Genomic DNA, 24,626 nt, shown 5'->3' on the forward strand with positions numbered 1-24,626 from the left:
CCACAACTCTGGGTTCCGGGGTATGTTCCGGTTTCCCTACTGGCCCTGCCCCGTGCCTGCCCAGGTATGTTCCTGGTCTCCCCCCATCCCAAGGCTATTCTCTCCTGCCCCCTTGTACATCCCTGACTTGGTCCCCTCCCCTGCTGGTTCAGTCACACTGGGTTCCTGCCCTGCAGGCGGCACAGAAAGTGGCAAAAGTACACTGGTGAAGCAGATGAAAATCATCCACAGCCAGGGGTTCAGCCCGGAGGAGCTAGCCAACTTTAGGGTGATTCTAGACTGAGGGTCCCCTCTTCCCCCGTATCCAGGTCTGGCTTTCCCAGCTTCTCTCCTGGGGGAGTGGGATGTGGGGTCCTGGCCAGGATCTGTGTCTTATCTTGCCCTTGACAGAGTGGAATGAGCGGCCAGAGACACTTCTGGTGCGTGAGTGGGAATGGTGCTGGCCTGGGCTTGTCTCTGCCTGGGATGTGCTCAGACATCAGCCTGGCTGCTGTCAGGGTTGGGGCTTGAATTGGGCAGACCTTGGGGGAACCCTCCCAAAAGCCCAGCTGTCCTGTGGTGCTGGTGCAGCCATCTGGAAACCCCCTGGGGGCTGTTGGCCTCAGGATGCTTTCACCTCAGTGCTGGATGGGGGCAGGGATTTCCCCCTTTGCGCAGGTGGGTGGGACTTTCCTTGCTGGTTTTGAGCTCTCCTCCCTCTAGAAGAGCCCTATTCTGGTGTTGGTATCTTGGCCTTTTGGCACTCAGGGACCACCTGAGCCTCTCAAGATGTAAGATGGCAGCAACCAAGGCTGATACAATTGTGGGCAGTATAAGCATCATGCCCCGGAGCAGGGGACATGCTCCAGTTTGACCCCAAGTCAGTGGGCGCGCTAGTGTTATGTACATAGTAGGGAAGAGTAGTTCCTCCATGCAGGGGTCACGGGCGGGTTCTCTGCCCTGTGCTGTGTGGGAGGTCGGACAATGGTCTCTTCTGCCTTCAACATCTATGGCCTGTGTCCTCAAATTTCCTAGCGATTTGGTGGCCAGCTTGAGTCACCTTAAAGATGTTCAGGAAGTGCCAAGCACCCCCCTTGGAAAGCCAGGCTCCTTCAAGGGCCTCCCACTTGCACTCAAAGGATGAGTCACTCTGGAAAATGGCGTGTGTGCAGCTCTGGCGGGGAGACCTGGATCTTGCACTCATCTCTGGGTCTCTTGGTGCCAGAGGCTTCCCATCCCAGAGCTTGGAGGGAACAGTTACTCGCTCTGGCGAGACACCGGTACCCTGGGAATGTTGGGTTCAGTTCCAAACACCAAAGTACTAGAATGGGTTCTCAAACGGGTTCAGGATCCCTCAGGGGATCACAAGCTGTCAGCCTCCAGCCCAAACCCCACTTTGCCACCAGCATTTATAGTGGTGTTAAATATATAAAAACATGTCTTTAATTTATAAGGGGGGTAGCTCTCAGAAGCTTGCGATGTGAAAGGGGTCGGCAGTACAAAAGTCTGAGAACCCCTGGACAAGAAAGACCTGGACAAACTTGAAGGAATTCAGAGAAAGCAACATGAAGGCACAGCCGTTGTCGTCCGCTGGGTCTGAGGAAGGTAAGAGCTGAGTCTGTATGTGGTCAAGTGACCACTGGGGGGGGGGGAGAATGGTCTGCAGATGCTGGGAGGGGGCAGGGGTAGAGATGAGTGCCTTGGAACAGAGCTTCTGTGTGAGAGGAGTGGTGCTATGGGTAAAGAAGCTCAGATTTTGCCACATGTGTTTATCCTGTTAAGGAACCTCATGTGTATCTGCCAGGCAGAGGAACTGCTGCAAATCCGGGCAGCACCTCTCTCAGCACCCTGGAAACAGTTTTTGGTTCCTAGTGGAATGGGCAAAGAGTTTCTTTATCTGTCCCCTGGACTCATGCTCAGATTCCTTCAATTCGCCAGAGAGCCTCTTGGACTGACTCTCTGTTACTGAATGGCATTAACTGGAATCAGATCTGGTATGATTGTGGTGATCTGGACTTTGGGAACTGGAGGACACTTGCTGCTCCCACGGCATTGGCTCCCGTTCGGCACTCGCAAGTTTTCCCTTTCCTCTCCTGCCCTCAGAGTGAGTCCCTTCTGCGTCTCCCTCTCGCTGTAGCCTGCTGTGCTGGACAATCTGCTCAGCTCCATGAAGTTGGTTCTCCATGGCATGGGGATTCTGCACATCTACCTGACAAGCAGCAAGAATCAGGTAGCTGGCCTGCTGTGGGAGGGAGCACATGTCCCCTGTGTTAGAGGGCTTAACTGGAGTTGGGGGAGTGGACACAACTCCCCCAGGGAGATCCACTCAGGGGACTGATTCCAGGGGTTACTCATGTCCAAACACCTTCGTGCGCTCACATTTGGCCCCCTTCCATGTGGTTTCTGTCACCTGCTTCCTGAGTGCCCTACCTTTGCTAGCTATCCCAGTTACAACCTGTGCAATTGTCTCCTTTCTGAGCCACATCTCCCAGGAAGGTTGCAGGGGAACAAGTTGTACAGTGGGGGTGCTGAGAGCCATTGAACCCAACTGTAAACCCTGGATATGATGGAACCACTTCAAGCCAGGGAGTGCAGCAGCTCCCCTAGCTCCAGCACCTATAAACGGTTGTGTGTGTCAGGGAACTCGTACTGATCAGCACCCGGTGGTGTGGTTATGGGGTGGAGGCGGCTCTTCAGTGTTATTCCCAATCGGGGTCTGTTGGTCTCTTAATGCAAATTTTACAACAGGTCCCCACCCCAGCTCCTGGATGTTTCCCATGCCCATTGTCCCCCTTAGTTTCCAGTGTCTGTGGAAGCCAGGCCTGTGTGGCAGGAAGTTCAGCACATGTTCAGATGAGTTGAGGGAGGAAAGCCTTACTGAATTCACCAGAAAACAAAATGATGCAGAGAGTGCAATAGTCCGTGGTGTTGAGCATGATATTAAATTGCATTGTGCTGCAAGGCTCTGCTTCGGAAGCGCAGAGTGTCACTGCAGCAGTTTGGGAGTGGGGAAGGTGGAGATTTGGGCAGATGGGGGGCAGGTGGGTCTCGCTAGAACAGCTCACTGCTGAGACTCAGTGTCATCGTTATAAAGCAGGAGAGTGCAAGCGATCTTGTAGGCTCTACCTGAGTGGGGTCACCCAGTATTGCAGAGGTGTGTGCAAATCTTATGTCCTCTTCTCCACCGCCCCTACCCCACGTTGTGGGGGAGTGGGTGTGTGTATCTGTTCCCTGTTGCAGTTGGGGGGGGGGAGGGGACTTGTCGGTGACTGTTAATCTCCAAGGCACTGTATTGGCATTTCAGTAATGACTCTTTTCAGAGCAGCAGCCGGGTTAGTCTGTCTTCGCAAAGAGAACAGGAGGACTTGTGGCACCTTAGAGACTAACCCATTTATCTGAGTGTAAGCTGTCGTGAGCTACACCTCACTTCATGGGATGCATTCCAATCCATGACACAGTTGCTCTTGGAGCCAGGAGACCTGTCACTGGGGGAAAGATTTAAGCTTTAGCAGGGGATTGTGATTGGGAGGGCCTGGGAAACTTTCAGGGAACATCCTCTCCCCCCTCCCCTCCCCCCCGACACATGAGCGCACGCTCTGAGCCTTCTGAGGTAAATGTCAGTCCCAGGAGTGGCTTGGAGGATGGAACCGTGGGAGGCTCCATCCCTCTCTCGAGCTGAGCAGAGGGTGGCCTGGAGGCTTTGGGCCCATTCTGAAGCCCTCCTATCCGATGCTTGCCCCAAGCCAAGATGCTCCAGCAATTCCCAACTGATCTGGGTCCTTCTCTCCCTGTCCTAGGTGCATGCTCGCTCCGTGCTGTCCTGCAGCCACTGTTTGGATGAGACCCAGATGGTGCTTCCCTGGGTGTCAAATGCTCTGTGCTGCCCCTGGGCTGATGCTGGAGTGCAAGCAGCAACCGGGAGAGGCTACAAATATGGGCTCAATGACTCTGCACTCTAGTGAGTACCGCAGCCCCATCCGTGCACTGCACCGTGGCTGTCCTGCTGTGTGTGGGAGGGTTTGAGCCCAGAGCTGCTGGCCCCTTCTGCCCGTTAATCATCCTCCGTGGCCTGGCTCCATTCCCCTGCCACCTCAGCTGTGTGTGTGTTCGCAGCAAAACATCCTCTTCCCCTTCCCGTGCTACGCAGATTACCCCAGGCAACTGCATTCTGGCAGGGAGAGTGGTCCCTGTCGGTGGAGGCTCGGGAATGGTTTGGGACCCCCTACAACAGCTGTAAAGTGACTACAGCTGGATCAACAGCCGGGGAGAACGAAGACAAGAACCTGCTGCAGACTCTGTGGTCTCTGCCGAGCCTGCCAGGCAGCAGTGGTTTGTAGGGGGATCCTGGTCCATGATGTTCTCTGCAGCCTCCCAGCCTGGAGTGGGGCTTTCTCTCCTGATCGGTGTCGGTTTCTGCTGCCTCTGTCTCTCCGTGAGTTCAGCTCGTCCTTCCCTCACCCAGTTAGTCAACGCTGGGCAGAGCAGAGCCCTGGGCCTGGGAGAAAGGGGCCCCTCATTGCACTGTGCTTGTCCCACTGCCCAGCCCCCCCTTGGGGGGTGAGGTCGTGGAGGGGCCCCACCCCACTGGTCACTGAGCTGATGAGGCCCTTGGGGCTGTGATCGGGTGTTGGGGGCTGGTCTGGAGCACGCTGCTGGTTCCATCCATCAAGGAGGACTTTGGGCTTGTTTGTGCTGGAGAGGGGTTAAGGACACAGAGCAGTGGTTCTGGGGCTGCTCCTTTGCCTATCTGTGGTGTGGGGGAGGAGAGCACTGGGAGAGAGAAGCAGACTGGAGAACCCCAAGCAGAATGGCAGCTGCACTGGCCTCAGCAGGGGGGGGCAGTTCCTGGGGGGTTGACTGGATGTGGCCGATGCTTTATTCTGGATTTTTATTTTCTCGTTGTTGGTGTCTGACACCACCACACCTGCCGCTCGTCTCCTAGCCACATCTCGGTGCCTCTGCAGATCCATCAGCTGCTGCCTTGTGCCTGCTCTTGCCTCAAGCTGCCAAAAGGGCAAGTTGTGTCTCCTGAGCCACTCTGGGCCTTCCTGGAGCTCAGCGTTTGTCTTGGAGTGGGAGTGTTCCCATTTCCATATTCATTCCCTGGCGCGGTGAGACCTGTCAGTTCTCGGCTCCCTCTGCAAAGTCAGACTCAAGAAGAGTTTGTCATTAAATACAAACAACCCAACAAAAGTGTCAATTCTACCCCCAGCTGAACATTTCCATAGAAAGATGCTGCCTCTGGGCCCAAACAGTTGCAATGGTTATTAAAAATGTCAATGTTATTTAATTTTTGCTCTCCCCAATGCTTCAGTGCCTGGCTGCTTGTATCACTCGTTTTCTCAGGAACTTTGGCTTCTCTTGATGAGATGGAATAAACAGTGCCTGGCAGAGCTTCAGTTCCTCGCGGCCTCTTATTGTGATTCTGAGCAGAAATCTTTTTGCATTTTATATTCTTCAGTCTCCTAGTGCCTCCGGGCCCCTCTTTTTCTGTGCTTGGGTTTGCTTGCGGCCTGCGAGTCCTGGGGGAGGAAAAAAACATGGAGTTAATTTGCGGGAAAGGCTCATGAATTTCAAGTTTGGGCTTTGATTGTTTTCTGTTTCAGAGTTGTTCTTGGAAATTGTGGTTACTGTATGGCTCCGCTGAGGCCCTGAGTTCCAGAATGCATGCAGGTCAGTGCACCTGCTCTCAGAGCAACTGGGCGCCCCTGGAGCGGGCCCCCCAGCTGTGACCAGAATTGCTGTGTTCTCTCCAACTCCCATTAATGCTCCAGTGCGTCCTGCTGTGGGGGCAGGGATAGGCCATAATATAAACTGCCCCCAATTCTTCAGTCAGTGGTGCCATTCCCACAATGTCACCAGCTTGAGAGAGCCTGGGACTGGGGTAGCTTTCGGGGGGAAGCCTGGGGCTGCATTGCATCTCTGGAGAGACCTGAGTGTTTGTCAACGTGCTCGTCTCTCCTGGGGCCTGGGACTTGTTTTGCCCTCCAGCCAAAGCTGCCAGACCAGGGAAGTAGAATTAAAGGGCAGATTTTGCTGCATCCTTCTGCCGGTGCCACTGGGGAGGAGGAGAGTCTCAGCCTGAGACAGCAGCTCCCAGGTCTCTGCCTTGGCATCGCAGAAGCAATTTCAGCGCCTGATCTGAAGGATCATTTTCGCTGGCTAGCCAGGCCCGTTGTGGGAGAGCGTCCTGAGCTGAGTAAAGCCTGGAGAAGGAAGCGTCAGCTGTTCACCGTCAGTGCTCTGGGGTTCTGTCTGCAGCTAGGGCCACGGACGCAGGGTTGGGGAGCTGCCAAATCTGTGCTGAAGCCTGGGACGCACGGGGGGCGACACCACTACTCCTGGGTCTCCCCCAAGATGTTGGAGGGACGTGGGGGGGTGGACAGCCACTTGTCACCCCCCCCCCCCCAAGGGCAGAGGGTTGGGATGGGGCTCTTGTCCAGAGGAGCGTTTGTTTGGAAAGCCTGTCTGCGTGTGGGACGGCTCCTCCTGGCCGGGGAGATTGCGAGCACGTTATTGCCGCTGGAGGGAAGCGCTTTATGTGCGTGTCAGCCCCAGGAGAGCAGAGCCTGGGAGAGTCAATAAAGTGCCACCCCTGCCTGCCGGGGGATTGACTGGGAGCTGCCGAGTCGTTCGTGGCGCGTGTGAAATTATGGAAATTGGCTTCCGAGACGGGCTGGGGAGTGCGGGGGTGGCGCGGCCCTGGGCTGCACCAGCAGCTTCAGTGACTCTCCCGTCAGGAGCTGCCCCCGACGCTGCCAGGCTTTGAGCTCATCTTCCAGCCTCGTCGTGGGGCTTTGCTCGTCCACGGCCTCAGGTGTAGCATGAGCCCCAGTCCGGGTGACCCCTGCTGGGCTGGGGTGGGTGGACGTGTTGGCTTCTCAAGCTGCCACCTCTTGACCCTGTGATGTTCCATCTCTCTGGTCCCAGGCCCCTCTTCTGGCCAGTGAGCTCCAGGTTTGTGGGGATCCCTAAGTGCTCAGCTGGACAGTCCTGCAGTGCCTCCCTGCTTCAGGATCCCTAAGGGCACCCGGCATCTTCCAGTTCAGGGGTGTATGTGGCGCTGGGCAGCAGAAGAGGCTGTGCTGAGGGACCCCAGCATCTGCTGGGTGTTTGCTTTGGTTAAAGCTGCAGAGGCCTGGAGTCGATGCAAGGCCTAGGGTGGGCCAGGGCATGGGGCCAAGCGTGCTCTTTGTGGGGGTTGGTGCTGTTTTGCTTTGGAAGGAGATGCCTGTTACCGCCAAGGGAGCTGGGCCATTGGCTGGAGGCTAGAAAAGGATTTGACTTGGTTTCTTTCCTGGGGGGCTCAGGGGCCCAGCCCTGGGTCAGCGAAACTGCCTCAAACACCTGTACTGGTAGGGCACAGCGTGGGCACTGGAATTCTCCCGAGCTTGTGATGTCATTTGAAGGCCTTGAGAGAGGCCTGGGGTGGGGGAGAATGTGGGGCTGAAGGAGGACTGAGCAGTCTGGTTGGGTGAGGGAGGGGCATTGGTCAGGCTCTGTGGTGGGGAGCTGGCTAGGGAGGAGTGGACAGACTCTGGGAGGATGCTGTGTCGATGAGGGAGGCTATAAGGATCTCTCCCCCGCTCTCCACAGTTTCTTTGAGAACGTGGAACGGCTCGTCCATCCCAAGTTCCGGCCGACGCCAAGCGACGTGCTTCGTGTCCGACTGCGCACAAGTGGCGTCGTTGAGACTCGCTTCAGGATCAAGGACCTGGCGTTTCGGTGAGATGCGTGGCCAACGTATGAGACTCACTGGGGTAGGGAGTGGCTGGATGAGTTGTGAGGGGAGCATGGGGTCAGGCCTGGCCTGGCAGCACCCAGAGCTTTGGGGAGGTGGGGCCAGAGGAAATCAGCCTGCTAAGCAGACACTTTCCCAATAGTTACTTGACTGCGCTAACTGGGAGACTGGCCCTGACCAGAAAAGCCCCATTGATTTCCCATTAATCCCTCTGTGGGCTTATCTGGCACGTGGCTCTCCCTTGTCCTCCCTGAGCAGCCCTGTCCTCCCACACAGAAGGCTTCTGAGTCCTTCTTGCGTTGATAAAGACCTAAAATGTCTCTAGTAGCTGATAGGTTTCAGAGGAGGAGCCGTATTAGTCTGTATCCGCAAAAAGAAAAGGAGGATATGTCGCACCTTAGAGACTAACCAATTTATTTGAGCATAAGCTTTCATGAGCTACAGCTCACTTCATCGGATGCATTCAGTGGAAAATACAGTGGAGAGATTTATATACACAGAGAACATGGAACAAGGGGTGTTACCATACACACTGTAACCAGAGTGATCAGGTAAGATGGGCTATTACCAGCAGGAGAGAAAAAAAACCTTTTGAAGTGATAATCAAGGTGGGCCATTTCCAGCAGTTGACAAGAACATATGAGGAACGGGGGAGGGGGAAATAAACATGGGGAAATAGTTTTACTTTGTGTAATGACCCATCCACTCCCAGTCTCTATTCAAGCCTAAGTTAATGGTGTCCAGTTTGCAAATTAATTCCAATTCAGCTGTCTCTCATTGGAGTCTGTTTCTGAAGTTTTTTTGTTGAAGAATTGCCACTTAAGTCTGTAATTGAGTGACCAGAGAGATTGAAGTGTTCTCCGACTGGTTTTTGAATGTTATAATTTTTGACATCTGATTTGTGTCCATTTATTCTTTTACGTAGAGACTGTCCAGTTTGGCCAATGTACATGGCAGAGGGGCATTGCTGGCACATGATGGCATATATCACATTGGTAAATGCGCAGGTGAACGAGCCTCTAATGGCGTGGCTGATATGATTAGGCCCTACGATGGTGTCTCCTGAATAGATATGTGGGCACAGTTGGCAACGGGCTTTCTTGCAAGGATAGGTTCCTGGGTTAGTGGTTCTGTTGTGTGGTGTGTGGTTGCTGGTGGGTATTTGCTTCAGGTTGGGGGGCTGTCTGTAAGCAAGGTCTGGCCTGTCTCCAAGATCTGTGAGAGTGATGGGTCGTCCTTCAGGATAGGTTGTAAATCCTTGATGATGCTTTGGAGAGGTTTTATTTGGGGGCTGAAGGTGACAGCTAGTGGCGTTCTGTTATGTTTTTTGTTGGGCCTGTCCTGTAGTAGGTAACTTCGGGGTACTCTTCTGGCTCTGTCAATCTGTTTCTTCACTTCAGCAGGTGGGTATTGTAGTTGTAAGTTGAAGAAACAGATTGACAGAGCCAGAAGAGTACCCAGAAGTTCTTGTCAGCTGCTGGAAATGGCCCAACTTGATTATCACTTCAAAAGGTTTTTTTCTCTCCTGCTGGTAATAGCTCACCTTAAGTGATCACTCTCGTTACAATGTGTATGGTAACACCCATTGTTTCATGTTCTCTATGTATATAAATCTCCTCACTGTATTTTCCAGTGAATGCATCCGATGAAGTGAGCTGTAGCTCACGAAAGCTTACGCTCAAATAAATTTGTTAGTCTCTAAGGTGCCCCAAGTACTCCTTTTCTGCTAGTAGCTGAGGTAGCGGTGGGAGGGGAATACCTGACAAGGTTGAGGTGTTTGGCACTGGGATCTGGGGGCTGGCAGTGGTATCCAGACCCAGTTCCATGTGGGCAGGTTTCTGTCTGTCTCTCCACCCCACACAGCACTGACTGCCCCCTCACTGGCCGCCTCAGCAGAAGCAGCAAGAATTGATGGCCCTGGGACTCTCGGCCCAAGAGGGGCTGGCATGGTGCTAGTGAGGGCTGGGGCGGGGGGCAGGTTAGAGCCTGCCTGCCCACACTGAACACTCTTCGGTGTTCTCAAACGCAGCCCGAGGTGTCTGCTCTCCAGGGGTGGGTTGCAGAGCGCTGGGGCTGGTGGGTGGCTGTGGGGACCCCTCAGGCCGGGGGCCATTCCCTCTGCTCTCGTGTGGAATAGCTGAGTGCCAGAGGCTCCTGCAGATGGAGGGGCTCTGGGCAGGCACAGTGCGTGGTTGTGGTTATTGTGATGAGCTGTTTGGATTCGCTGGTGTGAATCTGGCCATCCAGAGACCCTCCCCTGAGGGCACAGTCCCTGTTTCTGTGCTGCTGCCTGCTGTGAGGCACTAACCCAACAACTGGAGCGGGAAGATGCTGCTGCATCTGACATGGCCTGGGCCACGCATGGGAGCGTCTAAGCCCCGTGCCTCCCTCATAGGGCTGGGAGTTTCTTCTTGTTTTCAGTAGCTGCTATAACTTTTGGCATGAGCCCGACTCTCAGCTCTCCCCACACGTCCCACAGCCCAGGGCATGGCTGCTGCCCGGAGCCCCCCAGGCCCTTGGGAAATGTGGCAGACACCAGTCTTAAGCTCTCCCCGCTCTCCCATCCCTGTGGTCCCCAGCTGGCAGGTGCCAGGCTGAGGTGCTGGTGTCCCTGTTGGTGCCAGTCTCTGGAACAGAGGGGAGCTGGGCACAGCCTGTCCCTGTGCCGCCAGTGACTCTGAGCACAACTGCTCACCGGGGAATGGTGCCAGGTTTATGAGCTGTGGACTGGGCTGTAATTTGCCCGTTGCATTCTGGCAGTAGTTTTCCACTGGCTCATTGGAGCTTCAGCTGCCATCTGGAAGGAGCTGATCACGCGTGTTTGTCACTCACTGACTTGGGCACCAGGGCTGCAGAGCGGGTTCCGTGGAAAGGGAAGGTGCAGGGAGCCTGCCGTCTAGCAGCCTGTGCTTTCCACATAAACTCTCCTGAGCAGGCTGGGTGGGACTGGGGCTGGGGGCTGCTGTTGAGGGCCTGGGCTGGGGCTCCAGTGGAGACTGACGGGGCGCCGGGGCCAGAGCTGTGGAGCAGTTACTGGGGGTAGGCAGTCAGTATGGTGGGTTTGAGAACGTCCCCAGTGGCACATCACTAGAGCAGGGCTTCTCAGCCTTTTGCCTCATGAGCCCCCCCAACATGCAGTAAAATCTCCACGGCCCACATGCTGTAAAATCTCCACGGCCCACATGCTGTAAAATCTCCCCATAGCAACCGGTTTGCTGCATGTGAAAGCCAGGGCTGGCGTTGCGGGGTAGCAAGCAGGGCGTTTGCCTGGGAACCCCATGCCACAGCGGGCCCTGCAAGGCTACATTGCTCCAGCTTTGGCTTCAGCCCTGAGGGGTGGGGCGTAGGGTCCCGGGCTTCAGCCCCATGTGGTGGGGCTTTGGGTTTCTGCCCTGGGCCCTAGTGAGTCTGATGTTCGTTGTGTTTAGCGGACTCCCTGAAACCTGCTCGTGGCCCCCTAGGGGATCCCAGACCCCTGGTTGAGAACCACTGCACTAAAGATCAGTGAGGAAGCATTTCTGGTGAGCAGGGGGGCGCAGGAGCCCTGGGTTCCACTCCTGGCAATGTGACCTGGCTGCAGCCCCTTCTCACATGCCTCCTTCCTGTATCTCCTCTATGGGGACAGTGATGCTGAGCAGCCTGATGGCGCTGGGAGGGTTAACCCTTCACTGTCTGACCTGGCTGCTCAGTCCCCTTCTAGGGGAAGCTGTTTGCCCCTCGCTGGGCGGACCCTCTTGGCACTCTGCCCTGTGTCTTGCAGGCTCTACGATGTGGGTGGGCAGCGCACTGAGCACCAGAACTGGCTCGGCTGCTTAGAGGACATGTGAGCTGTGCTGTTTGTGGCATCTCTCCGTGCATACAATGAGGCCCTCCCAGAGGAGCCAGCACTGGTAAGGCCAGGCTCGGTGGGTCGGGGGACCCAGGGACTTTCTCATGCTCAAGGCACTAGTGTTCTGCCGCTGTGCAATCTGGGGCTCGCTCTGCGCCTGAGCTGCTCCTCTCCCAGGGCGTGAACCCTCATCCCTGCTGCACGGTAGCAGTCTGCCAATCCCACCTGTGGTCTCCCCTGGGTTGTACTGTACCAGCCAGTCTGCCCATGCCCAGAACCCCTCCTTTCGCCCCTGCAGCCTCTCATAGAGCCAGTGATCCAGCTGCAGCCCTGGGCTTCTGGCTTCTCATGCCCTGGCCCACAGCCCTTCGTTATCCATCTGTACATCTCTCCTCACTCCCCTGGCCTGTGCAGTTTGCCCCCTTCCATGTTCCTCGGGCCCTTCCTAAGGAGAGAATGCAGCCAGCACGGCCCCTTGCTCCCGAGTGCTGAGCAGAGCACAAGAGTGGGGTGCTGAGATCAGGACCCAGGGGCCTGCAGGTTGGGGGAAGAAAGCAGAGGGGTGCTCCCTGTCCCCAGGGAGCTGGCTGGCGTTGGCCACTGGCTCTGCTGCTGATTCACGGCAGTTCCATGGTGTTCAAGGTCGTTTTCCTTCTTCCTCAGAATCGGCTTCAGGAAAGCATGAAGCTTTTCTCCTCTGTCTGCAACAATGTGTTCTTCCAAAGCACTTCCCTGGTGAGTCCCAGCAAGAGGCCCTGTAAGGGAGCAGTGCAGAAGCCCTGGCTGCAGAGATTCCCGTCCCAGCCTCACCCAGCAGGAGGAGCTGTAAGGAATGGGGCAGCGAGCTCACGGCTCTCCCCATCCTGTACTGTCCCAGCATCAGGTGGCGTACGGGCAAGCTGCAGCACATGGCAGGGGTGGGATGGTCCTGCTATCCCATTGCTCCCCTTACCTGAGCACAGCAGGCTCTTGCTCCGGGGATCCTGGCACTGTGATGAGACACTGGTACCACTTCTGGCAGCCTGGACTCCAGCTCCTTCTCTGCATGGTGCTGCTACTTGTAATTAAGAAGCAGCTGCTGCTGTCTCTGTGGAGCTGGGACTGGTTCTGCCTGACAGTGTTAGTTAGTGCCGGGCCCTGTCACTTATCTCATTCGCTAATTGGTTAATTTATTTCTGCTAATGAGATGATTAAACAGTGGCATCTGCCTTATGAGCACTGAGTTCCTGCAATTCAAGCCAGGGGTGGTCAGTCAATCCTGTTCCTGACAGGATAACTGGACCTAGAAGTGGGACCTCCGGTCACCTCCTCTGTTCCCCACAGGGGTCCCCTGGCTGCCCCCGGTGGATTTGGCATAGGCAGGAGCCTAGTCTAGTGATTAAAGCAGGAGACTGGGAATCTTGACTCCCGGCTTTCCCACTGACCACATGACCTTGGTGAGTCACTTCCCTCTCCCTGTACCCCATTGATACAATGGGGTGAACTCTCCCCTACCTCCCAGGGCACTGTGAGGATTCAGGGCCTGTTGTCAGGGCCCTCAGGAGTCCTGGGTTCTGCTCCTGGTTCTGCCACTAGCGTGCTGGGTGACCCTGTGCATAGAGATGGCAGGGGACCCTTTGCCTGTCTTGTCTTGTCACTGGGAGCCCTTTGGGGCAGGGACTCTCTCTCGCTGTCTGTGCGGCACTCTCAGCATGAGGGGCTCTGATCTTGGCAGGGGCTTCTAGGCGCTACGGTCAGACCAACTGTGCTATACTCCTTGAACCCAGCCCGAGGTTGGTGCTGGATCCCAGGCAGTGGGAGAGGTGGCGTCATGGCGCCTGTGGGGCTGTACAGTATTGGCACCAGCCTCGGCATTTGCCCTACCTTGCGCCCAGCTGCCTTCTGGCAGTAGCTGGAGCACAGCAACATACGAGGGAGCAGCGCTTAGCCAGCCAAGGAATCCCCCTGCGCTGGAGGATCTCCTGTAGTCTGGCTCTGGCAGAGTAAAGGAGCCATGGGACTACCATGAACCAAGCCCTAAATCGCTGCTGTTTGCCACTGGCCTGCAGTGCTGGGCTGGAAGATGGTGTGGGAGGGAGAGATGTTAAATCTCCTCCCCCTCCCAAAGTGAGGATTCTCAGTGGAGACTAGGCAAAGCTGCCCCTTTAACCGTCCCAGCATCGTCCTGCAGATAAGGCATTGGGGGTGGGTGGGGTCTATGCTGCAGTGCCATGGTCGGGAGGAGAGGAGGGGACTTGGGGAACAGGACCTGTAGGGCCAGGACAGGTTCTCATCATCCTGCTTTTTTCACAGATCTTGTTTCTGAATAAAATCAACCTTCTCCAAGAGAAGATCCTGCACCTGGGGAGGCACCTGCGTCTCTCCTTTCCTCAGTACCCAGGTAGGTTCCCTCCGTCCTGCTCTGCCCCTGGGCACTCACCAAGCTTTGCTGCTGAGGTGGCAGGGCATGGTGCTGCTCCTCCTCCTGGGTGTGCACAAGGGGCAGGTCCAGCACAGAAACAGACTGCCAAAGGAGCAGGGGTCCCTGCTGTGACCTGGTGGGTGTCGCGAGCAGTAGTGAGCCAGGTACAGGATGGGAACCAGTTTAGATGACTTTCCTGCCTCTTCAGATTTGTCTTTATAAAATAAACATCTCCACGTGGATTTTGTCTCTAAGCGCCTGCTTCTCTGCCTGAGCTGAGATTAGCAAGCTGAGCCTCAGAGCAGGGAAGATCCTCTCCAGCTGCTGAATTTTGTGGGAGATCTTGACGTGGCAGGAGTAGTCAGTGTTAGGAAGTTTGGTTTGTTGCAGCCTCCCTGTTCTGGGGTCTGACAGGGCAGCACGCACACTCATGACACACTAATGAGCCTCCAGCATGGGGGCTAGGGTCCCATGTGTTCACGTAGCGAAGCAGTTTACCTGGAGCTGCTGAGCTCTGGGGCCTGTGAATCCTTAGCTTTACTATAAGACCCTCATCCCCTCTGCTGGAGCCAACCAGTGCGGAATGGTTTCCTTAGGGCCAAGTCCTACAGTGTGCTGAGCAGCCTTAGCCTCCGGGAACCTCACTTTGCAGGGCATGGCCTTGCTCAGCTCAGGGAGGGGAAACCACAAGATGGTGAGGAGCTGAGGCTTTTGTGTCCTGTGGAGCATCACAGCCCACACCTGAGCCTTGAGAACATCTGCACTGAGGGCCCCTTTGGCTTTTCTCAGGGTCTGTAGTTGGTGCCATGTGGTCCCAAGGGACAGAACCATTCCTAGGGGTGCTTCTTGCTGGGACTGAAATCCACATGTTGCAACCCAGCTTAGTCCTCTCTTCTGGACAGTCACTAATCTGTTGTACTTGGGCCCTATCCACCTGTCTTTAAGCCCGAGACTCTGGGTCTCTAGAGCACTCTCCTTGTGAGCTTTTCTTTAAGTCATGGGGCTTTGCAACCCCAGTGCCCTAGTCCCCAAAACCTGTGCCTCATACCTCTTGAGCCCCTAGTCACTCACACATTATGCCCCTTGACAGGTTTCAGAGTAGCAGCCGTGTTAGTCTGTATTCGCAAAAAGAAAAGGAGTACTTGTGGCACCTTAGAGACTAACCAATTTATTTGAGCATGAGCTTTCGTGAGCTACAGCTCACTGCATGCATCCGATGAAGTGAGCTGTAGCTCACGAAAGCTTACGCTCAAATAAATTAGTTAGTCTCTAAGGTGCCACTAGTACTCCTTTTTCTTTCTATATTATGCCCCAGAGTTCCACCTAGCTGTAGATGCTCTGGCTTCTAGTTTAACCCCTTCAGGGGCAGCATGGTGGGAAGGCAAGGAACACAAGCTTAGCAAGGGGATTTCTTATCCACGGTCACTTTACTCTTATAAGTGCTAGAGAGTTATGGATCTTTGCAAACTGACAAACAGTCCTCAGACGTCCCCTCCCCTACTCTGAGCTCATCCCTTCTGGGAGTCCGAAGTCTGCATGTCAGGCCAGGCAGAATCCCTCTTGCCTTCTGTCTCCTCTCCAGCCTAGACTTCTGGCGTGTGATGACCCCACTTCTCTGAGAGCACTCTCTCTAAAATACAGTCTTACTCCCTTTAGCCCTGTGCCCAGACTGAGAAACTCCAGTCCTGCCCCTCCAGTCAGGCACCTGTAGAGAGTTAATTGTGAGATTATAAGACCAGCAGTGAGAGACAATCCCTGTTGATGGTCCTAGATAGCTCTCTGATGGCTCCTCAGTCACTGTTGTTCAGCTATGTGTCCAGCACCTTGTCTGAGCCAGGCTCCTGGCTGGACTGCAGTGTAATAGACTGGCCCCTGTCAAGGCCAGCTGGTTCTTCAACACAGAATACAAAATGGCAGGCAGCACACACTAGGAAAGCTGGGGACATTACAGCCCTTGGTGGAGAGACTGAATAAGCATGAGACAAGGAGGAGGTGTGTAAGGTGCTGGCTGAGCCCAGCTGAAATAAATAGCTAAGAGCAGAGAGCAGGGTTTGCTGGGGAGTTGAGGGGTGGTCTCAAAACACTGCCAGACTCTGTTCTCCTCCTTGGCAGATATGGGGGGGGGGCAAGTGCAGCTCCCATTGAGTGGAGCCAATTCTCCCCTGAAGAAAGAACCTTGTGTCCCTCCTGGAGCTGCGGAGCAGGCAGTGGGAGACCTGGCCCCGAGGTCAGCCAGGATTAAGCCTTGTGCTGACATTTGGCCTTTTGCCATTTTCCTGCTGTCTTCCTTAAATTCCTTTCCCAGCATTGCCCCTGGTTAGACATTCTCCATTCTAATTAGTGATGTCACAGACTGACATGACACCAGTAGAGTCCATGGCAGTAAATTGTGATGTCACACTTGGTACTGGGTGGCTGGTTTATAAAGGCAGACCTGCCCCTCCCTCCAACTCTGACTAAAGCCCTGTGTGCATCCCAGCCGTTGTGCACCCGCTCAGGGATTACCCTGCCTGAGCCTCTCCCCTGTCTCAGGCCTGCTGCTGTCCCAAGACCTGGAACAGCCTCACTCTCCCCTTTCCAGCCTCCCCTTGAACTGCACTTTCTCCATTGATAGCTCCCCCGCCGCAGCCTCCTTGTGCCCCTCTGGATGGTGAGCTCCTTGGGGTTGGGCCTGTGTCCTGTGCTGGCCCACGTGGGCTCCTCCATTAGGGACAGGCCAGGACCGTCAGTGGATTGCTCCTAGAAGTGGATTCCCTACGTGCCAGATGGGGCAGAGGGCTGCCACCTGGTTACAAGCAAGAGCACAGGTGCTGTCCAGCCCACCCCTGCTTGGAGATGGCCGTCTCCTGTTGCCCTGTCCTGGGAGAGTGCGCTCCTGCCTGCTGTGGGAATGGGCGTTTGCATGGTGCGTGTGCCGCACAGGGGGAAGTGGTGCAGATTTTCCATCTCACTTGCCCTCATCTGTTCCCCTGCAGGTGCAGACTGTGATGTGGGTGCTGCAGCCCGATGTATCACCAGCCTCTTCCTGTCGTGCAGTGAGACCCCCCAGAAACTGATCTACCACCACGTCTCCGCCGACACGTGCAGGGGTATTCCACGTGGTGACGGACACCATCGTCCAGGAAAACCTGGAGGCAGCCACTCCGCTGTGAAGCCCAGGCAGGGGAGCTGCAGTGCCAGGGGCTGCTTTCTGCCTCTGCGATTCTGGGGGGAGGCTTGCTGCTAGAGTTCAAGTGAGATGCCGTTGGCTACAGACAGGACTGCTGACTGGGCCGGAGAGGGACATATGATGGCATCAAGGGGCCTGCCTGGCTCCATCATCCCTAAGCCTTCTGTTCTTCTGGGACTAGCTCCTTCTGCTTGGCTCCATCTGGGATAAGGACCTCTTCCCTCCTCCCCCCACATTGTGCCCAGGTTGAGGTAGTACTACCCCATGCATGGTAACTAAGCCAGTGCCTCTCAAACTTTTTTACGGGTGTCCCCTTTCACATCGCGAGCCTCTGCGTGCAACCCCCCTTATGAATTAAAAACCTTTAAAATATATTTAACACCTTCTAAATGCTGGAGGCAAAGCAGGATTTGGGGTGGAGGTCAACAGCTCACAACCCCCCCCATGTAATAACCTTGTGACCCCCGAGGGGTCCCGACCCCCAGTTTGAGAACCCCTGCTCTAATCCCTAAGGGGCAGGGCTGAGCTGGGGGGCCTGGGGTTGTACATGTGCTTTGAATCTGCCATTTTCCTCTGCCTGAGGCACTGCAGCGGCTCCTGCCCCGCCAGTCTCTGGTTGTGGGCCGGCTTGTTGCCTTTCATCAGCACCGCACTGAACCAGTTGGAGGCAGGCTCTCTGCAGGAGCAGTTGGAGCCTCCAATTTAAAACCAAGAGCTGGCCTCCCCCACACCTACCTCGGCCCCTGGTGCAGACCAAGCTAGGATGGTCAGTAGGCTCGGGGGCTCGGCCCACACTCCCCACCCCTTTTCAGTTCGTGGGGCTCGGGGGAAGCCCCCCTTGCCCACAGGAGGCTGCTGCCTTTTTCCAGACTTCGGGGGGTAGGGGTGGGAGAGAAAGGCCTGGACCCAGACTTAGCCCAGATCCCTTGCGAGAGATTCTGAGCTCCCTGCCACTGCAGGGAGAGATGTAAATAAATGCTGTTTCCACCCCCACCCCCCATCTGTGCATTAAAGGGGAGGAAGGGGGGAAGAGCTGGCTGAATGGATGGCATTTGGGCCAGGACAGTAAGATAACGGGGGAAGGGCCTGATCCTGTCAATGGGGCTGCTGTGGCCTGAGTCCTGCATGTCTCTGGCTGGCTAGTGTGATTGGTCCCATGCTGAGTGGGGGTCTTTGGGGGTGGAGTGATGCTCAGCCTGCCCTGGGTGGGGGGGTACGGAGCAAGTTCCCAGCTGTGGCCCCTTCCTCCTAGCATAGCCTCTTAGGGATCCCCATGAGGTGAGCAGGGGCAGGTCCCTCCAGGGGGAAGCAGGTGTGAGCAGAACCCTGGGGGCAGAGCATTCCTAGGGCTGGCATCTCCTCCCCCCGCCCCAGGCAGAGGAGAGAAGAGATGGTTTAAAGGTGCCTTTATTGTCAGATGCAGAGGATAGGGTGCCCCTCCCCCATAGCGTGGGGCAAGAGGGATTAGGTGCTGGTACAGTCTGAGGGGTCCAGGGAGATGGTGACATCAGCCTTGCACTGGATAGTGCTGGGGGCTCCGGACAGCAGCTGGCAGCTCTGCAGCTCCAGGCCAAGGTCCTTCACACAGACAGCCTGGGGGCAGAGAAGGGGGTGGTTACAGCCTGCAGAGAGCCGTCCGGGACACATACCCCCTACCCGTGCCCACGCAGCACGAGGGACTGGCTGGGCATCTTCAGAGGTGAAAGGGAGGCAGAGTTCTTCCCCCCACGCCTGCCTGCTGGGGCCAGGGGCTGCAGCTGCCCCGCCGGGGGGCGGGGGGGCTCCAGCCTGCAGGGGCGGGTCCTGCAGGTGCAGGCTGGAGGGGCTGCTGGGGATCACTCTGAGACAGGGGGGCCCTGGGGCAGCAATCCCCCCCGGGGCTCTGAGTGGGGGCCTGGGGGCAGCCCTGGGGCAGTCCCCCCCCCGGGGCTCTGAGTGGGGGCTACTCACCATGCTCCTGAGCGCGGGGCCCGGCTCGGGGGGCAGCGGCGCGGCGCGGCGCTCGGCGCTGTCTGTCCCGCTCTCGACGCGGCGGACGTGGGGCGCCCGGCGGACCCCGGACAGCAGTCCCGAGGCTCTGCCCACCGAGTAGTAGCTGGGGCCGGCCGCCTGCTTGTACCACGCCTCGGCGGGCGGGCCCAGCAGCGCGGCCAGGGCGAGGCAGAGCAGGGCGCGGGCTCCCTGCATGGTGCAGCGGGGTCTGGCGGCGGCGGCTCCGAGTGAGGCGCTGCCATCGGCCGCCCCTTATAGCGGGGAGCGGGCGGGGGGCGGCAGCCGGGGGAGGCGCCTGGCGCTGCGCGGGGCTCCGCGGAGGCGGAGACGCGGGGCCCGGGCGCGCTGGGGGGGCTCGGCGCGGGGCCCGGGCGCGCTGGGGGGGCTCGGCGCGGGGCCGGAGGCCAGTCCGTGGGTGGGCTCGGTGCAGGGTCGCCAGGGGCCCCGCCCCGCCCCGGGACAGAGCCGGTTTGTGGGGCGCAGGGATAAGCTCGGCGCTGCACCCCCGGCCCCCGGGGGACATGGGGGGGCCGACAGACGTACGGCAACTCTGAGCAAAGGCAACTCAAGCTCCGTAGAGCGGCCGGCTGAGGCCAGCGGCGGGAGCCGGACCCCCCGGGACACAGCTCTGCGCTCCTACGGTAGAAGGGGGCCGGGCGCGAACACGTCTGACAAAAGGCTGCGAACTGCCCGGGCTGGGTCCTGCTCAGTCACCGCCCTACAAGCTGCAGTTCATAGCCCCAAACCCCTCTGCTGAAATCCCCCTGTCCGGGTGCCCAGGGCTCCCCCACCCCTGCGGGCCGCCGGCACAGCCTCTGAGCCCGGTGGGGGTCTGTCCGGGCCCCCAGCCAGTACGAGCGCCCCCCAAGCCGGAAAGCGGCGGGTTGGGGGTCGATAAAGCCGGGCTACCCTCCGAGGCTCCCTGGGGTTGTCCCGTCCCTGGAGCGACCTGCCCGCTTGGAGCTCCCCCGACATTCTTTCATTCCTGGAGCCGCGCTGGAACAGCTTGCGCGGTGGGGATGCTGAGAGCCACTGAACGAAACTTGAAACCCTGCGTCTAATGGAAACCACTTCAAGCCAGCACAAGCAACCTCCCCCAGCTGCCCCCTACACAAGGAAGTAGCCCCCTTTCAGACTAGTGGGGTGGGCCACTGCACCGGCGCTGCCCGTGGCGATGGCACAAGTGGTTTGGGGAGCGGACTGAGCACCCCCATGCTGGGGAGCCCCGGTTTGCGCTAACTGTGAGGGCAGGGCGAGGCAAACAGACCACGGGCTCTCCCTGTTGATCGCCTGGTTTCTGGTGCCCTCTAATGGATCGGACAGACCCTGTGTATGTACACAGACGGTCGCCGGAGAGAGGGCACAGCATTAAACTAGGGGCTTGGGACTGAATAGGTGAGGGGCTTTGCAAGCTGCACTCTGGCTGGCTCAGGTACCAGGCCGAAATGAGAAGCCACCCCATACTTTTGGTCCCACTAATTGATTCCCACTGCGTATCATTCTCCCCTGCAGAACCCCACAAAGGGATCATTGTTACATCTTGTGTCTTTGGTTCAACTAGCAGCCCCATCCTTAAGGGGACACATTGTACTCTTTGCCGCCACCCACTGCCCATTTAATAAAGGATCCCCTCATGTCACATTTCCAGGAGAAGTCCTTGTTCTAGGCTGATAAGCATCCATCACATGCCAGGTTCCACACTAAGAGGCTCCCATTATACATTCCACCTGGGGGTGGGCTGCATGGCAGAGAAGACTGACATACTGGGGAGGGATTTTGTCAAGGATGAAGCATCAAGCACAGTTGGTCCGTAGGACGTGAGCAATGTGCCAGGGTAGTGCAGGGCCCCCTCCACGTAGCAGGGACAGCCAGAATGGCTAAGTTAAAGCCATAGATCACATTCTACCACCTTGCCGCACATCTAGGGAAAGTCTTTGTTGATGGCATGGCAACAACCTTTCTCTGCTGTTTGTGGTGTGCTTGTGGGTATCTGACCAGCTCTGGAGACACCCCCCACTTGGCTCAGAGGCAAAAAGCATGAAGAGAAATTAATCACAGCTATGAGTTTATTGAAACCAGTCCAGTGATTGCCACCTTACAGCTGGAAACTGACTTACACTGTTGTCCCAAAGCAACTTGGGTTCAAAGAATTTACATTAGTCTGGTGCTGAACAGCACACCTGACCTGTGGATGTGTCTCTGGCTGTGGTGGGAGGCAGGCCACTTATCCTACTGGCCACACAACAGCCTTCACTTCTCTACTACTGTATTTGAAGGCATCAGTTCAGGGCCCAGCCTGCCTGTGGTGCATGGGGAAATGGTTGCCAAAGGCATCAGGAGCTGAGCACCTGGATGGAGAGCTGCATAGGGCACTAAGAATCCCATTTCAACTAAAGAAAGCTTTGAGATGATGTGACCATCTCTCACCAGTAAGGTACAGAATACCCACATCACTGGATAGTGGTGATTTCTCAGGGAATGGAGGGAGGCACCGTCAGGACAGGTCTAGAGGTCTCTTCAGAGAAGAAGGATGGGAAGGTTCCCATGATGCAAGAGCTGGGAAAGGGTTTATTTAAACAGGAAGGTCCCTTTTAGTTAAGGAAGAGCTGCCACAAGAAGCCAGCTTTTCAAAGGTTCAGAGCTCCTGCTGACTTTGGGTGGAGTTGTGAAGGATACTAAAAAAGATCAGGTCCCGGGTGTTTTAAATAAGGCACCCAAACCACAGACCCATGTCTGCATGGCAAAAGGAGCCCTTATCATAGAAGGGCCAACATGAGATGTACCCAGCCCAACCCCTGACTTTTTACTGAGGCCCACATGTGTTGTGTAGACCTTATGGGAACAGAGAAAGTTGAGATGCTGACTGTGCCCAGAATGAAGCAATTAATAATACTGAAAATTTTGACAGTGTGTGGAACCAGCGTCATGGTGGGAAAGGTTAACATGCACCACTCAGAGGCTTCCAGTCATGTCTCCACTGCTCCTTCTGCCCCAGGCTTCCTTTTTGCCTATGGTGAATCAATTACTTGGGGACAAGAATTATCTGCTAAAGTTCTCTATAAGGGCCAGGGATACATATTATGCTGTATAAATAATTCACTGTTCCAGGATGTGGAGAGAGGGGCTGAATCCCAACAAAACACTTTAACAACAGCCCATTAAATCCAAGTAGATCTGCTGGCTGCAGGGGGCTCTGTCACTCCTTGAATTTCCACTCTTGCCGGCACATAGGACAGTGCTGCTGGACTTGCTGTGAATTCAGCCACTTGAGAATGCAGTGCATGTGGAAGCAGTGGGAGCACTGGCCCCACACCAGGGGGCAGTCATCTCCAGGCACCTTACCTACAAAGGGACAAAACTTATGAGGAGAAAAGGGAGCACCTGGGCTGAAATACTGCAGGGGCCAAGGGGCCTGGGTTACTCACAGTCTGGGCAGCAGCCATTAAAGGCCATCCGGCAGATGCCACAGTTCTCATCATTGGCCACCCAGAGCCAGGAGGCTACACCATTCCAGCTCTTTATCTTCACCTTCATCCTAGCCAGGCTGTGTGCATCAGAGTCAAGTCAGCACCTGGCAGGAGAACCAGTTGCTCAGATTGAGTTTCATTTCTAACCCTTTGGTTTCCCAGCTGAAACAGCTCATCTCCCCAGGGGCCATGCAGCTTACCAGCATTGCTTTCTCCCCTAGGGCAGTTCAAAGTAGGATGTGGATGGGCTGTTCCCTCCCCCACAGCTCAGTGGCTACTAGTGAACCTCTGTCCTCAGGAGATTCTCACTCCAGATTTTAAACCCTGGCTCACCAACACCCATTTAGTGACCTTGCCCCATCATTGGGCATATCAGGATAAACACCCCCCACTTTACAGATGAGGAAACTGAGTAACAGTGAGAGGAACAGGTTTCAGAGTAACAGCCGTGTTAGTCTGTATTTGCAAAAAGAAAAGGAGTACTTGTGGCACCTTAGAGACTAACCAATTTGAGCATGAGCTTTCGTGAGCTACAGCTCACTTCATCGGATGCATACCGTGGAACCTGCAGAAGACATTATATACACAGAGACCATGAAACAATAAAAGCTATTACCAGCAGGAGAGTGGGGTGGGAGGAGGTATTGTTTCATGGTCTCTGTGTATATAATGTCTTCTGCAGTTTCCACAGTATGCATCCGATGAAGTGAGCTGTAGCTCACGAAAGCTCATGCTCAAATAAATTGGTTAGTCTCTAAGGTGCCACAAGTCCTCCTTTTCTTTTAGTGAGAGGAACGGATTTGGTCAAGGTCAGGCAACTGGTCTGACTCCGTGGTAGGAGTAGCAGGAGCCTAAGAGGCCTGAGCCCCCTGCCCTTACGCTCCAGGCTTCCTTGCTGCACTGCTGAGAGGATGTAGGCACCTTTGTGTTTCCATGGGCCAGAATGAAAATGGATCTCAGCAGCCCCTATTAGCATGTCCCTTGATCGCTTCCCGCCATGACCAGGGCTGAGAAGGAAAGGCTTCCCCGCACCCCAAGGGAAAGGTGCTGACATGCGAAACAGGGGATCTGCAGCCCCCCAGAGCTCAGCATGACCCGGAATGCACCACTGCAAGCCGAGGCTCAAAGGAGTCTGACCCCCCCCCAGATCTCTCCCGCCCCCGGGGAGCCCCCCCATAGGATCTGTCCGGCTCTGCCCCCGGGGAGCCCCCCCGGATCTCTCCCGCCCCCGGGGAGCCCCCCTCCATCTCTCCCGCTCCCGGGGAACCTCCTCCCCCCCCGGATCTCTCCCGCTCCCGGGGAGCCCCCCCATAGGATCTGTCCGGCTCTGCCCCCGGGGAGCCCCCCCCATAGGATCTCTCCAGCTCCGCCCCCGGGGAGCCCCCCCGGATCTCTCCCGCTCCCGGGGAGCCCCCCCACAGGATCTCTCCGGCTCTGCCCCCGGGGAGCCCCCCCACAGGATCTCTCCGGCTCTGCCCCCGGGGAGCCCCCCTCCATCTCTCCCGCTCCCGGGGAACCTCCTCCCCCCCAGATCTCTCCCGCCCCCGGGGAGCCCCCCCCATAGGATCTCTCCAGCTCCGCCCCCGGGGAGCCCCCCCGGATCTCTCCCGCTCCCGGGGAGCCCCCCCACAGATCTCTCCGGCTCCGCCCCCGGGAAGCCCCCCACCCCCCCGATCTCTCCCGTCCCGCCCCCGGGGAACCCCCCCCGCAGATCTCTCCCGCCCCCGGGGCGTCCCCTCCCCCCGGATCTCTCCCGCCCCGCCCCCGGCGCGCCCCCCGATAGGATCTGTCCGGCTCCGCCCCCGGGGAACCCCCCCCGCAGATCTCTCCCGCCCCGCCCCCGGGGAGGCCCCCCCGGATCCCGGCTCGCATCCCAGCAGCCCCACCCGAGACGACACAACCGACTCCAGCTCACAGGCTCGGGCCGGCGGGAATCTCAATGGCCGCGTGCCGGAAGTCCCGCCCCCCGCCAGACGCGCCCCGCCCCCGCCCCTGCCTCGGCCCTATAGAGCCGGGCGTCCAGCCGCTGCGCCCTCGTTTGGAGCCAT

At 56.9% G+C, this 24,626-nt stretch overlaps 3 protein-coding genes and 1 long non-coding RNA gene across 5 annotated transcripts; 2 read left to right on the forward strand and 2 right to left on the reverse strand.

Annotated features, from left to right (window-relative positions):
• The first annotated feature begins 1,137 nt into the window (after window positions 1–1,137).
• On the forward strand, window positions 1,138–4,409 carry LOC144929480 (uncharacterized). The gene is made up of 4 exons (XR_013634716.1): window positions 1,138–1,584; window positions 2,083–2,209; window positions 3,777–3,937; window positions 4,127–4,409. It is a non-coding gene; the product is annotated as an uncharacterized LOC144929480 (long non-coding RNA).
• Window positions 4,410–5,642: 1,233 nt separating this feature from the next.
• On the forward strand, window positions 5,643–17,493 carry LOC140898007 (guanine nucleotide-binding protein G(o) subunit alpha-like). The gene is given in 8 exon segments (XM_078848681.1): window positions 5,643–5,652; window positions 6,910–6,925; window positions 7,576–7,704; window positions 11,481–11,610; window positions 12,213–12,284; window positions 13,842–13,929; window positions 16,926–17,037; window positions 17,039–17,493. Coding segments are annotated over 8 exon segments (621 nt in total). The 3' UTR covers window positions 17,103–17,493.
• Window positions 17,494–18,510: 1,017 nt separating this feature from the next.
• On the reverse strand, window positions 18,511–19,382 carry NPB (neuropeptide B). Its single transcript, XM_073311616.1, has 2 exons — window positions 19,070–19,382; window positions 18,511–18,712 (listed from the first exon to the last, which is right to left on the reverse strand). Exons 1-2 carry the CDS (start codon window positions 19,304–19,306, stop codon window positions 18,584–18,586), a joined length of 366 nt encoding a protein of 121 aa, XP_073167717.1. The 5' UTR covers window positions 19,307–19,382; the 3' UTR covers window positions 18,511–18,583.
• Window positions 19,383–21,159: 1,777 nt separating this feature from the next.
• On the reverse strand, window positions 21,160–24,553 carry ANAPC11 (anaphase promoting complex subunit 11). Of its 2 annotated transcripts, none has more exons than XM_073311291.2 (3): window positions 24,494–24,553; window positions 22,537–22,682; window positions 21,160–22,453 (listed from the first exon to the last, which is right to left on the reverse strand). In XM_073311291.2, the coding sequence occupies exons 2-3, from the start codon at window positions 22,643–22,645 to the stop codon at window positions 22,308–22,310; spliced, it is 255 nt and encodes an 84-aa protein (XP_073167392.1). In that variant the 5' UTR covers window positions 22,646–22,682; window positions 24,494–24,553; the 3' UTR covers window positions 21,160–22,307. The 2 variants fall into 2 exon arrangements, with proteins under 2 accessions (XP_073167392.1, XP_073167391.1); XM_073311290.2 differs by having other exon boundaries at window positions 24,465–24,545.
• Between the last annotated feature and the right edge of the window lie 73 nt (window positions 24,554–24,626).

This window comes from Lepidochelys kempii, chromosome 14, assembly GCF_965140285.1.
Source record: "Lepidochelys kempii isolate rLepKem1 chromosome 14, rLepKem1.hap1, whole genome shotgun sequence".
NCBI classification, from domain to species: domain Eukaryota; kingdom Metazoa; phylum Chordata; order Testudines; family Cheloniidae; genus Lepidochelys; species Lepidochelys kempii.

Bases quoted from the DNA above. Each gene is read 5' to 3' on its own strand.
- ANAPC11 (XM_073311291.2), bottom strand. From the start codon at position 22,645: ATGAAGGTGAAGATAAAGAGCTGGAATGGTGTAGCCTCCTGGCTCTGG. The intron at 22,454-22,536 runs GTGAGTAACCCA...GTCCCTTTGTAG, and splicing joins TAATGGCTGCTGCCCAGACT to GTAAGGTGCCTGGAGATGAC.
- NPB (XM_073311616.1), bottom strand. From the start codon at position 19,306: ATGCAGGGAGCCCGCGCCCTGCTCTGCCTCGCCCTGGCCGCGCTGCTG. The intron at 18,713-19,069 runs GTGAGTAGCCCC...CTCTGCCCCCAG, and splicing joins GCCCCGCGCTCAGGAGCATG to GCTGTCTGTGTGAAGGACCT.